The 14,753-nt window shown below is 33.2% G+C and overlaps 1 protein-coding gene across 2 annotated transcripts in view; it reads right to left on the bottom strand.

The window, feature by feature from the left end:
* Positions 1–14,753, bottom strand: part of LOC118190564 (uncharacterized) — a 58,164-nt gene that overhangs the window by 14,278 nt on the left and 29,133 nt on the right. For both annotated transcript variants that reach the window (XM_035361302.2, XM_035361301.2), the window contains exons 5-9: positions 10,884–11,032; positions 10,266–10,421; positions 10,103–10,169; positions 8,388–8,498; positions 3,475–3,656 (exon numbers count right to left, since the gene is read on the bottom strand). In XM_035361302.2, coding sequence (XP_035217193.1) covers positions 3,475–3,656; positions 8,388–8,498; positions 10,103–10,169; positions 10,266–10,421; positions 10,884–11,032 — 665 coding nt within the window. The remainder of the gene's footprint in view (positions 1–3,474; positions 3,657–8,387; positions 8,499–10,102; positions 10,170–10,265; positions 10,422–10,883; positions 11,033–14,753) is intronic.

The following is a 14,753-nucleotide window of genomic DNA, read 5'->3' as shown; positions in this document are numbered from 1 at the left end:
TAAACACGTTTTCTCCGTGTAGCAGCCATTCCGCTTATCGGTCATTTTCTTTTAATTTATTAATCATCCGTTTCTTTTATTTTTTCCTTATCATTTCAACACTGACTTTTTATTCAGGATTTAGCTTTTATTTTAATTTCTAGTTATAAATAGGTGAAATTAGCTTAATAAAAAGATAATTTCAATCATTATCACAATGAAATTTTATATCGACCAACTATTTGGATAACTGATGCGATATTAAAATTCAATAACATTCTTCTGAAAGCAGTATTCCTTTTATAAAAATACTTAATAAAATTCTAATATACGGTGCAGCCTTGGTGCAATTTTGAAAATTATCGCCAACACCAAAATGACCCGTTTAACTACTCATAGTATATGTCTTGGTTACTGCTCCTCATAAAGTTGCCAAAAGTAGCCAAATCCCTTATGCAACGGATACCTTGTGCATAGGATTAAACCAAATACTTAATTGTCTATTGAAGCTTCAAAACGTATTTCCGAACTTAATTTTTTTTATAGTAGTTACCGAATTTGCCCTTGGCGACCTAAAATCGAAATGGAGCCAATAGATTTCCCGCAAAATCGATAACAGACCCTCTGCAGAAATAAACTCATAATCCGATATCCCATACATATATGTGCAAAAGAGAATAAACTCCGTAGAAAGTGATCAAAAATTAATTTATGGCTTAGTTCAAACAAACACAGAAATTAAGGTAAGCAAAACCGTGTAAAAACAAATTGAAATGATAAAACGAAACTTAGCTTTCATGTGAATTTTCAGCGCTGACTGTCCCATTCTAGAAATTTCAATTTGTTTCAGACAAAGACCACATTTAGCTTTATAAGGATTGTCATCCATCAATATCCAGTCTTTGTAGTCAGCTTGATGAAGCCACAGTTTATTGAAAATGCACTTTCCAGGCATCTCGTTCCATCGGAAGGGCATCAGAACCTTCCAAGTTGGGACTGCTCTAATTTTGGCAAATATTTTCAGAATCACCCCCCCTTTTTTTTTTTTTCTCGAGCACCTTCATCATCACTTTCGCCTCTTAAAGAACTTCCGGCTTCACTCTTTCGGCACAATCTGCCTAAATTTATGGATAACACCTGTTTCGAAAGATTGGGTGAATAGCCAATCAGACACCGATACTTTCGTTCGGGTAGCTAATATTTTTTTTTTTTTTTTTTTTTTTTAATCGTTTGCAACGCAAATCCAAATGTCAAATGAGCAAAATTAAGGACCGTTTATTCATTTTGGCCACAATTAAGGACTTTTAAGGACCGAAAATCACTTTTGAAAAAATTAAGGACTTTTAAGGACCGTACGAACCCTGCTGATCTTTATCGTGTAGCTTATGCTATGTAGGAAAGGAATTTATGAACATCTTGTGAAAAGCATTAAGGAGGTGTTAAAAAAAGATCTTAGACAAAGATCAACTGAATTTTCAAGAATTTATTACTGTTCTCACAGAAGTAAAAAATATTACAAACACACGACCTTTGACTTACACGAACCTGAACTGCTTACCATCTCATTTTCTATTGATCAAACATAAAACAATAAATACAGTCAAAAGTCGTTAATTCGGACACCCATAATTCGGAATGATCTATAATCCGGACATCAAAACTAAAAACTTTCTGCGCATGCGCCGCGTTGACACATGCGCAGAGGCGTTCACGCGTGCGCGTAAGACCTTTTACGACTGCGCATATGAGTGTGCGCAAGTCCAGAATACGTTTTCGCGCGCGCATTTTATGTATAATGGACGTATAAGCTAAATAATTATCTATTTCAGTTAATGTTGATGATTGCGTTGTTCCTTAATTTTCGAATTGCATCCGGCTTATTATTTTTTGCAGACTGTAAGAGCAATTTTATAAAAGTAAGCTTAAACTTTCGATTATATCAAATAGAATTTCCGATATATATTTGTTATTATGTAAAGGATCTAAAGCGAAAGTATGTTTTGATATCCGAAATCTGTTTATCAATTTCACGCTGCTCGGCGGCGGGCGCGTAATGAATTGGAAGTTGATTTGTCAGCACTATCCTTATCTTCAGCGCAGATGTTTTTATTTTATTTGGCTTATAATTCCTTACCAAATGTAGTATTTCATCTCGATATGCTTTGTCTTTGATATGATTTAAAACAAGTTCCTCGTCATTATAATTCGCTTCCGATAGCGAAGAAAAGTGACAGAGGTTATTGAAAACAAAAATATTTCGATTGACAAATTAGTCGGTATTCTTGATACAGCAACTATAGGACTTGAACGGCGGAACTTTGTAACTGAACAAGAAATTATGTCTGTTTAATAGAATTAAAGAGAAAGTATTATCACATGAAACAAAGCAAAACTTAAACAACTTACATTGAAAGAAATGTTTAATAAAGTAAACAAATAAATATTAAGCTTTTTTTTTTTGCAAATTTTGATACCCTTTAGATCATAATTGTTCTTTATTTCATAAATTACGGTTTCATATTTTTAATTTCATAATTTCTGCATGCCATCTTACGAGATTTAAACTGATGATCTATAATCCGGAAAAGTCGATAATCCGGAATCGCCGAAGTCCCGACGAGTCCGGATTAACGACTTTTGACTGTATACAGCTTCGTTGAGATCCTGAATACTTATCCAACAAGAGAACATTTAATTTTTAAAAAAAGCAATATCAGACAAGTTTGGAGAAAATGGAATACTTGAAGGAGCAAACAAATTTAAATTCCTGTAGGATTTGGATCACATTACATTAAGTCATGAAAAGACACAATGATCTTGTACAATCATGTGTAGTGACAACTATAAGGGACTTAAAAGATACTGATATATCTCCTTGAACTCTCTGAATGAAAAATTGAACCAGCAAATTTTATTTAATATTCTTATATTTCATGCACATTTATGCAATTTTTATTTATTTAACGAGGTATTGCTTAAAATTTACTATTTGTAATTTGATTTAAAGTTTACTTACTGAGTAATTTTGAATTTTTATATTATTAACTATAGCTTTTCCTTTTCCCTGTTTTATGTTACATCGGGTAAATTTTATAATTTTATACAATTATCATACTTTGTCTCAAATACTGTCTTGCTATATCAAAAGTCTGCAGTTGAAATGGCCACCAAGAACCCAAACTTAAGTCCCATTGAACATCTTTCAGATAATCTGAAAAAAATGTGCAAGCACATCCACCGTCAGTGTACTTTACTGATTTATAGGAAATTCTACACATCTGGCAAATCATATCCCTGAAACACTTGCTGAATCCATGCTTTATTCTGTGGTAGTCATTTTCAAAACAAAAGCAGCAGCAATTTGCTACTATTTGGGTATCTATAATTCAGTGGCACTTCAATATATATACATACATTCTGAGGAATTTATTCTTAAAGTTACCTAGGCTTGAACCATACTTGGAAATTTAATCAATGCTCATTTAACATACTCACTTTATTTGTTACTTTTAATCCTTCTCTTGTCATCTTCCTAACAAGGGTATTTTTGGCAGGGATGAGAGCTCTGCAAGTTGAAGAGCCACCTTTGGCAACTGGAGTGACGATGACAGTGTGCGGATTCGTAATGCTGGAAATGGAACTTGAGGACTTTGAGAGAGATCCAGATGATGAAGATGCTGTTAACCAATCAAAAACTAAATTAGTGGCTTGTTTACACAACAGAAAATTTTACCGTACTTTCAAAGACTGCATAAACAGAATAAAATGACTAAATATGGTAACAAAATCAAAATTTCTTTGCATGTATAATTTCTATAATAGTGAATACCTAATAAAACCTTATTTAAATTATTTAAACAAACAGAGACACAATTTTTAATAACCAGTGAGAATAACATACTTTTACAATATATTAAGCCAGGGTTGGCCAAACTTCATGTCAGTAAGAGCCACACATTTGAATTCAGGAATGTTCGTCAGCCGCATCTAGATTATCTAAAAGCCACAAGTTCATATTTACACTGGTGTCTAAAAGTTAAGCATAAATTGTAAAATGTGAAAAACATGGAGTAAATATTCGTAAAATTATTCCAAATTTCTTGCGGATAGTAATTGGGTGAAGAAGAAACATTGGGTTTATGCAAAACTTTTCAGTCGACTACGTCCTGCACGAAACACCTGCTCATGTTGAAATGCAGAGAAACCGATTCACGCAGCATAGGCAGTTCAGACAAGTTTCGGGCAACTGCTGTGCAAAAGAACGTTGTTAACCATCAAACAAGGTGAATGATGGCACAAAGACGCCAATTGGAGATGTTTGCGAAAGGAAGAATCGTTGGAATGCCGGAATCTGGACGATCACAAACCGAAGTGTATCAAATTCTGAATGTGAACCAGTCTGTGCTCTCAAGACTGTGGCAGAGGTTTCAAAGAATGGGAGATGTTACCCGACGACCAGTATCAGGTCGACCAAGAGTAACAACCCCTTGCCAAGGCCGATATCTGGTAATAAGTGTGCAACATCAGAGGGACAGTATTGCCAGAGCACTGGGTTAAGCGTTCACAGTCGCCACAGGAATACAAATTTCGAAACAAACTGTTTACAGGAGACTCAATCATGCTGGCCTATATGCCAGAAGACCAGCAGTTTGCATTCCCCTCACGTCTGTGCAGAAACGCACTCGTTTGAACTGGAGTTTGAAACATCAACATTGGAGTGTGGGAGAGTGGGCCAATGTGATGTTCAATGACGAGTCCCGGTTTAGTCCGAGTTCTGATTCTCGTCAGGTAACGATTTGGAGAGAATGTGGAACACCTTTTGAACCAAGAAACATATCAGAAAGACATCATTTTCCATCAAGGGGAGTAATGGTATGGGCAGGCATCATGATGGACGGCCGCACAGACCTCCATTTCCACGGGGTCTGCGACTGATCAAAGATATAGAGACGAAGTTCTTGAGTCTTATGTTTGCTTGTTTCGAGGTGCTGTCAGTCCTGACTTCATATTCATGGATGATAATGCACCATGTCACCAAGCGGTGATGGTTGATGACTTCCTTGAAACAGAAAACATCCAGCGCATGTCGTTGCCTGCGAACTCCCAATTTAAATCCTATCGAGCATGTATGGGATATGCTCGGGAGACAAATTGCAGCCCTTTCGCACCCACCAAGCTCCGTTACAGAACTGAAGAGAACTCTCCAAGAAGTTTGGAACCGTTTGAGCCCACAACTCATTCATCATCTCGTAGCAAGTATGGTAAATCGCTGTGCAGCGTGCCTGGCCGTCAGAGGTGACCACACGCCTTATTAAAAACTGCAGCATCAGTAATTTATTTAATGTTTTCTTTAAAGTGTGAACCCTTGCTATTCTCAGTTTTCTTTCAAACTGCTACTTAAATAATGATGATAATAAAATTAATTATCATCGTTCTTTTGATTAGCTTCCTTATTTTATAACCATTTTACACTCGCATATCACGTTTCTCACCATTCTGATTTACAGTTCCTTCTTTATTAACACAATTATCAATTATGCTTGACTTTTGGACACCAGTGTACATCTTTATAGAAGTAGTGGAGGAGGTTTTAAATAGAAAGATATCCCTGATAACTTTGTAAAAAAGAGTCTAAACTAATTAATTACTTCTTTTTGGACACTAAATAGTTTTAGTTTACCATATTTCATATATTTTATATGCAAGAGCCGCACAAATTGACCGCGAGAGCCGTATCAGGCTCACGAGCCACACTTTGGCCACCCCTGTATTTAGCTATCACATTCATTCTTGTGACAGTAGATTTTGTACTAATATTCATATAAGTTTGTACATTATTAAATTACACTACATTTAAGAGCAAAGAAAATACACTCAGAACAAGCATTACAGTAAGCTCTTAACTCAGCTGGCACAAGTAAATAAATACAACTGCATTACAGTTAAAATGCACACGCATCAAACATCAAATATATCGTGTATTTAAATGCAAACCCAGCAGAGGTGATAAACATAAAAATATGATAGAAACCAGACATTCAAATAGAGAATAATATATTACATTAAATTTTACTTTATTAAATTACACTGCTTTACTATACATTACACTTTTTAATTTTTAGCACATCTTACTACATTACATTATGTTTGTAATACTGAAAAATTTAGAATCAGTTTTTGAAATGCAAAGCATATATTCAAGTTTTTATAACAATTAAAAATTGTAAAGAAAAATATTTGTGCTATTTGAAAGCACGTGAAAGAGCAGAAAGATCACAATGGTTTAGAGATATATTGCAGAGAAAATTTTAGCAGCATAATACTAATTAATTTCATATATGTTAATTATGTGTTACTTGCTCCTATGGGTACGTTTCCGTTTCGCCGGTGCAAATCTTGCCAAGCAAATTTTTTTGGTGACAACATACAGTATACACATAAAAAATGTTACCAAATGTTAGTTCTAAGATTTTTTTATTTTTAACATTTTAATATCGTTTAAAATTTTGTAAAAAGCTAATAAATAAAGACAATAAATTTGTAAAAAGACATTGATTTAAGAATTTACTACGTTTTTACAGTACATCCTGATTCTCCGTTTCATATCACGTGACCCCCAAGTGATCTCATCTTGCGTAAACTACGCTAGAAAAATCTAACTCTCTCAGTAATTATCTACATTAATTTCAAGTTAAATCTTAATTTGGAATACAGGTTTAAATGCAAGAATTATTTCAATTAGTACAAATAACTTACTCAGAAATTATGTAAAACCACAGTGCTTTACTTCGCTAGCGCATTCTCATTAGAATTAATGAATTTAACCCTTGACTTTGCCTTTTTCTATATTTTCGCCTTCGGGTGAGCAGTGTGATTGCATCCATTACGTCAATTAGACTTAATTACCGCGAATGGCCTTAGGGCACAAAATTGAACTATGTGGTAAAAATTCTATCTGATTGTATGCAGTAATGAAAGAAACAGTCAATCTGATAAGAAATGGCTGCAACTTAATTTGAAAATGAGGTGTAAAGGTTAATAGTGAGGATATTCCATTTGACATCAATTGTACCATTATTGGCGACTTTATCGCCTGCGCCAGCAAAACGGAAAAGTACCCTCCTATGCAAATTTATTCATTTCTATGCAATGTCTTCCGCTGCTGGTATTAGCCTGATTTTATGCTCATAAAAGTTCCGATCTTTGCTTACAAAAAACTGATCGAAATGATTCTTGACATTCTAATTTTAAATACATGTTTTATCATTTAAATAATTTTGTAAGGACAACAACAAGTAACAATTTGAAAATGCCAGATATTGCAACCACAGTAGGTATGGTAGACATCTCATCCAAGCTATAAGCTTCTGATAAATTACCAAATTTGTACTAAATCTAACATGATCTCATCTTTTTCGGTTGGACAATTCTGGCTTTTCCTGTTTGATGGTATTACTCAATTTATCCAGTTGATGACTGTACACTTTTTAATAAATTAAAAAATATATCTGGTAGAACCTTTAAAAAAATACCCTTAAAATGCTACTAAACAGACAGCATAACTTTATATATATATATATATCGGATTTCGAAGTGCTTTGAGCTGGCTTATCTCTTCTGTTTACTTCCAAAATGCAATCGAGTGTTGTTCTTTCCTTCATTCTGCCTGAAATAATAGGCCATGAATATTTTTATGATTACTTGAATCATTAGTTGGATTAAGTTTAATTGGTAAGCTGGTGTTAGGTGGAAGGAATAAAACCTTTACATTTAGATGCAATGTTATGAGATTTTCAGTATCGTCCCCTAGAGCAATAATGAGACTTAAGAAAACGTTTGAGCTCAGATTTTACTGTTCTAAGTGATATTTGACTTCTTTAAAGAATGAAGCCAGTCATTAAAGAAGTCTACGGCAATATAGCTGACACTGTGCAGAACCAAGTACAATTGAAATTCTCATGTTGGACAAATTAAATGGAGACAATTAAGATACTGCGTATGTGCAAAATCCCATTCTGCTATTACTTCACGTTTGGCAAGGGTTTATTGTATACATTTTCTTGGCAGAATAATAAAACTTTTCTAATTTGTATATACTTCAAAAATCAATTTTTATCTCTATTTTAAATTCATATATATGTCAGGCTTTAAAAAATAATTTTGAAGAAATAAGCAAAGTTGATTACAGCTCAGAAAGTTTCCAGATTTCAAAAAGAAATAGTAAGACAAATAACTAAAAATTTCACAATTATGAGAGTAGGCTTATTCCTTGAAATCTCTGAACGCTCTAACCATGCAGGTTACTCTAACTGTGCAAGTTACTCAAATGAAAGCTGTGAAAATTTTAATGCTAAAATAACTTATTAAATCAAACGCATGTTATTACCATATCCTTCTCACACTATTACCTGGACTTTTTCTGGAACTCTCACAAGAATTCTCACCCTTTACAGGTTTCTTTACTAGCTGAATTTTTTTCCCGAGTCCAGTGTTATGAATTTTTATATTCCTGGGTTTTTCTAAAATAAAAGTGAAAATTTCACAATTACATTAAATATTAGGTAAATAAACATATAAAATTTTGAAATTACATTAGGCTTTTTCATATAAAATTATAATTTACAGGCATCTAATATGATAAAAAAGTGAATGTTTGAATGCACCATCTCTGAAAGTTCCTAATATCTTTTAATAAACACCCTGCAAATGAGAAATAATACACTCAACAATCATTTTTTTAATTTCCTGAAACACCCCCCCCCAAAAAAAAAAGATTGTGGGTTATTGTTGTGAAATACTGTATTTATTTGCATATTCTCCTATTACAAGGCTCTGAAAATTATTTAAGTATTTATGCAATTTTTTCTTTTCTCAAGGTATTTATTTGCAAAGGAAGCTCCCTAAATTTTTTAATGGATTTTCCTAAAGTTTTTAATGAACTGTTCATTTTCATCTTACTAATTACTTTTTTGATGGATTTAGGGCACATGGGTTCTGAATGGTGAAGCAATAATAGTGAAGACCTTAAAGAAAAGGGGATAAACTCTTGACATCATTCTGAACATCATAAGTGGGAATACAGACTGAATGGTGACAAAGATAATGGCAACCATGATGACAGCAACAACTTGCAAGTTGTAGCAGATGACACAAACAGTATTTCCAGTTGCATTAAATGATTTAAGGACTAGGGAGCAGCAATGGAGTGAGATTTTAGATAAGAGAAATAGAAATAAAAATATCATATCAGACATTGTATAGGGTTATAATTTTAATTAATCAGTTATTTATACTTTCAGCTTTTACTATAACTTTTCCTTTTTTCACCAGAATGTAAATAAGCTAGCTAGTATTTAAACTGAGGTTTTGGGAATTTTAAGACAGAGTGTGTTTCAGGCTGTAAGTGCACGTTATGGCTGTAAGTGCCAGTTCCTGGCAATGCTGATAAGATGCAATTATTTTACCTTGCATTACATCGCTGCCAACATTTGAATTTGGTATGCAGATAGAATTACTGAGACAGCTTTGAGTATATTTAAATTATGTAGTCTAATCCATGTTTTAATTAGAATTTGACAGTTCCTTTAGTTGCATCACAAGCTGTGATTGATTTTGTTTGCATGAGCAGTGCACTTACTAATTATAAATGCTGTTTAAATAATAAGATTCTAAATTTTAAATTGTTTAAATAAATTCATTCTAATTCTATCTAAAAAAAAGTTATTTAAACCTTTATTCGACTCTGTAGTTACTTTCAGACATAGTGATAATCTGCTTTACTTCTGTTAGTGGTCTTGGACTGATTAACTATTACCAGATCGAGTAAAAGTCTACAATTGCAACGGTCATATTACTAAAAATTCTTATGGAAATATACATTCTTTTTAAATAAAGAATTTTCTGATAGTTACTGGTAATTCATCACTAAATATATTTCATTTGGTATGTTCTTCTTGTAACTGTATGCTTCGAAATTAAATTATTCACATAATTCCCCCTCTCTATTTTTGAACAATAAAATCAGGAGAAAAAAGGGGGTGAATACATAAGTAATTATGGGTGTATAATCAATATTCTGCTGCCAATAAAGGTAGCAATATCTTTAGAATCTAAAATTACATACCCCATGCACTTCCATTTAAAGCTGGAGGAGTAGTTGGTTCCTCAGTTATATCTCCTTGCAATGACGGCTAGAAAACAAATTACATAAACATCAATGTCCTTAAAATCTATAGAAGCAATAATTTAAAGCAAACTGAAATCTTATAAAACAAGCAAAATCTTACAAATTCTTGGTTGAAGTTATTGCTGATAACACCCATTCCTCTCCCTTCAGCAATACCATTATTAGTGATCGTACCACTGTCATGTAATTTTCCTTTTCCTTTGTGACTGTAAAAGCCACTGCCATTGTTTGTCATGTGCTTATTTGGCGTTTCAGCCTGAAACGAGATTGTTTTATGGTAACGTTTCTCATGATGAAATGATATGAAATCTATCAAAATTAAAATCAATCATTAATACTGGAACAGAAGTAAAAGTTAAAAATAATTTTCTCATGCCCAAACTGACACTTTCTAAGGATATTTGAACTACAACATGAGTCTCTCATTTTTTCATCCTTCCAAAAAAAAATCACTTTGAAAAGATCATCAACTGATTGCTTTTTATTTCTAACAACCGAGTTTTATCTTGCTACCCTTTTTGTCTTATTCAAATGAAACTTTTTTCTAAATCATCTCCTCTTGTATGTGAACTGTATAATTATTTTTTCCTTGGATATGGGATTTCTATTATTTATTTTCAAAAAAACGAATATCAGAATTCATTTTGTAATTTGGGTAAATATAATACCACAGAGTTGGAGAACTTTGTGCATTGACATTAAAATGATTATTTCTCACCTTTGAATATGAGAGTGAAATGCGAAAGTCATGTCTGCTGTGTGGCCTACGTGAAAGAAGAGCTTGATTATTACATGATGATCCATTGAACCCATTATCCATCCCATAACAATGAGCATTGTTGAGTGTGGAGTGAGAATCGGTAAAATCTAAGACAAAATATAAAATATGATTAATGAGAAGCAATTTAATGCACATAAAAAAATTCAAATATAAATTAAGTTTTATAATTAAAATCTGTCATATAATTATTCAATAATGCAAAACTTTCATCAAAATTGTGTGCACTTTACACATCAATCATTCACACTGTTCACACCTGCGCACCTGTAATGTAATCCGTGCATGCGCATCTGTAATGTTATGATCAGACGAGTTTGAGAATTGCAATCGAGTGTACGAGGGCTGGTCACAGCTATGAGTTAATAATGAGTGGCTGTAATTTAATTATGGGAATTAATACAGTAACGAACCAGCGTACTTATTATAATGTGGGTTATTTGGGATAAGACCCAAACACATACTAAAAATAATAAATACATATTAAAACTAATTCTTTTGCACATTAATCTAAAATTACTAAGTTACTACTAATACATATTCTTTTCATGATAAAAAAAATTCTAAAGTTATGCACAATATTAAAAAATAGTTTTATTGCTTATCTATACATGTTCCAATACAAAATACAAACTCGTTAAAACACCGAAAAAGTACCAAAAATAATAAGTTGTCAGTGGTAGTGATAAGGTTTCCACTAAGCCTTTTCAAACATAGCAATTGGGAAAGGTTCTCATATTTATCATGAAAAGTGCTTAGAATCACATGTTACAGAAAAACAACAATCAATTACAAAAGAATGTTCGGTGCACAAGCCTTCTACATACTTTACAAAACCTCTAGTTTTGCTACATATTTTTTATGATCATTTATAATACACAAAACATTTATTATATCAGATTATTTCATAAATACCCCATAACTGATATATTAAAATAAAAGACAGAAATTAAGTTTATGAATTAAACAAGTTACAAGTGCTGTTAAAATCGATGCAGACACTGCTAACATTAATTATGTGTCTATTCATGACACAACATTCAAACTCTAGCTAAGCATCATAAAGTTGACAAATACAACTTCTTTATGGCAACTGTAATTAATTATGCTCTGATTTTATGCACAAAGCTATAAGGCATAAATCAAGATACAAGTAATATCGTCTATACTTTTATGATTTCGACTGAAAAGATACGGAGTAACAGCTGATATACGTTGTAAGGATTATGTTAATTTTATTAACAGTTAAATTTTAGGTTAAAGTTCCTTTCCTGTCAAATTCTTAACTTCCAACTTACTACTTCCGGCCAGAACGTAGTTTTGGAATCTTGCTCAATATTTAATGAGGAGTAGCAGTATTTAAACCACGAAATTACTTTCAGAGTGAGAGAGAATCAGAGTTTCTGATTTACACATGTCTGCCTTTTTGGCCACTCTCTCTCTCAAAGCTGTTATTATGCTCGGCCGCACTCAGGCCTTTGCTAAGCTTCGTAGTCAAATAAGTTAAGAAGCCAACTCAATTTGAATCTTGATAGCTTCGGCTATATTTCTTTAGTTAATCTTAGTTTTAGTTTAATTCTTAGTCTCTTAAGTCCAAGCCCGAGTGAGGGCTTTGTTTGTACACTCCCAGGCGGAGTTTTATTAAATCTTATTGGAATAACAAAGGGTTAGTTACCCTTCTATCTTGTTGTTTCTTGTCACCCGAACTTAAACGATTATTCGCTTATCAGTACTTAAGAATCTTCACTTCCAACATTAACTTAGAATTACAAAGTGAGGAACTTTACATTAAGCCTTTTTGCAGATAAATTTGAACCCACAAGATAGAGATTATTTGAAGTTCTTGTGGTATGAAGATGATGATCCAAATAGTAATCTATAGACATTGCAGAGTACCATTTGGAGTAACTTCAAGCCCTTTTTTATTAGGTGCTACTATAGCATATCACTTGTATAATATGGAGGAGGAAACTCAAGAAACGGCCAGGAAATTGAAAGAATCATTTTACGTCGATAATTGCCTGACCAGTTTCAACAGTTTTGAAGAAGTTGAGAAATTTATGGAATTTGGCAAAACGGATAATGTCAGATGCTAAATTTGAGTTTCAGGACTGCCAGTACAATACATCTGAAAATAAATGATGACCCTGGATTTTTCTCAGAAACTGAACCTTCTTTAAAGGCAAGCAAAAATACAACAAATTGTATTTCTGTATTGAACCTTGTATGGGACGTAAAGGAAGATACTCTTATATAACTCTCAGTTGTGACACGAAAAAAAATTTCCTGCTCAAGAAGTACCTTTAGTAATGAAAAAAAAAATTTTTTTTTTTATCCTTAGCACGAGCGATTTTCGACCCGATTGGATTCTCTTGTTCTTTGACACTGCTGCCGAAATTATTATTACAAAAATGTTGCAGATCAAAACTCTCATGGAATCAAGAAGTGCCAGAGAAGATTTTGAAGAAGTTTAATTTATAGCACAGTCAAATTCTTAAATTAAAAGATATTAGAATTCCTCATTTAATTGCAAAACGCTCTCAAATTTATGAACCTGATAAATGGAGTCTGCACGTATTCTGTGATGCCAGCAAAATGGCCTATGCAACATGCATATTTATTAGAATAGTGCTCAACTAGCTGCAGTGGTAAGAAGAGACTTACATCTGATAAATATTAAAACATTTTACGGGACAGATTCCAGCAATGCTCTCTGTTGGATTAAACGAGAAGCTGTTTGGGCTACATTCGTGGCCAATAGAGTAAACAAAATTAGAAAACTAAGTAGCATAAATGATTGGTATCACATTCCAGGTTCACAGAACCCAGCACATACAGCTTCAAGAGGATGTACAGTACGACAATTAGTGAAGGCTCAGTGGTGGAATGGACCAGAATGGCTAAACGAAAATTTAAAGATTGACACTTATTATGAATTAGTGCAACCGGATGAAACTGTAATAAATTCAGAGAAAAGAAAATGTGCCATAACAGCTACCAACGTTATAAATACAAGGGATTTATTCTACAACAGATATTCTTCATATAAAAAGACAGTAAGGATGATAGCTTGGATAAAAGGATTTGGCAAAAATGCCAGAAATTTACCTAAAGATCGTCTTTTCGGTAACATTATTTTTGCAGAATATGAAGAAGCAGAAGATATTCTTTTAAAATTAATCCAAGAAAGTTTTGAATCTCATGAAGACAAAACAATCGTATCATTGCAACATTTTGTGGATGAGAAAGGACTGATACGAACTACAACAAAGATCTCTCAGAGAAACGACAGTAGAAATTTTCGATTTCCGATAATTCTTCCTCCCAATCATGTTATTACCAACCTGTTAATCAAGGAAAAACACGAAGAAAATTCCCATGCAGGTATTCAAGCCTTAATGGCAATTCTGAGAAAACAATTTTGGATTCTCAAATGTTGGCGTACAGTTCGTCACGTAATAAAAAACTGTGGTCACTGTAGGCAATTTAAGTTAACCAATTTTAGACGTAAACCCCCATACCATTACCAGAGGAAAGAGTAACAGACTCTGCAGTTTTCCAGATTACAGGTGTTGATTTGGCTGGAGCTTTATACCTTCGAGGCCAGAAAGAAGGCATGGATAGTGATATTTACATGCGCCGTTTATTGGCAATACACATTGAAATTGTTACTACTCTATTCAAAGAAGGATTTATGCCTGAGAAAATTCATAGCTCGGAGAGGAAGACCAAGTATTATATATTCAGACAATGGCACTATATGGGAACTAATAACCTTTTCCAGAAAAGTAATTGGAAGGAAGTGGACGG

The sequence above is a fragment of the Stegodyphus dumicola genome, chromosome 7 (assembly GCF_044657685.1).
Source record: "Stegodyphus dumicola isolate Sdum_Otavi_A_Nest chromosome 7, ASM4465768v1".
NCBI lineage: Eukaryota > Metazoa > Arthropoda > Arachnida > Araneae > Eresidae > Stegodyphus > Stegodyphus dumicola.
The sequence above is the reverse complement of the archived record's forward strand: the minus strand, read 5'-3'. Positions and strand labels throughout refer to the sequence as shown.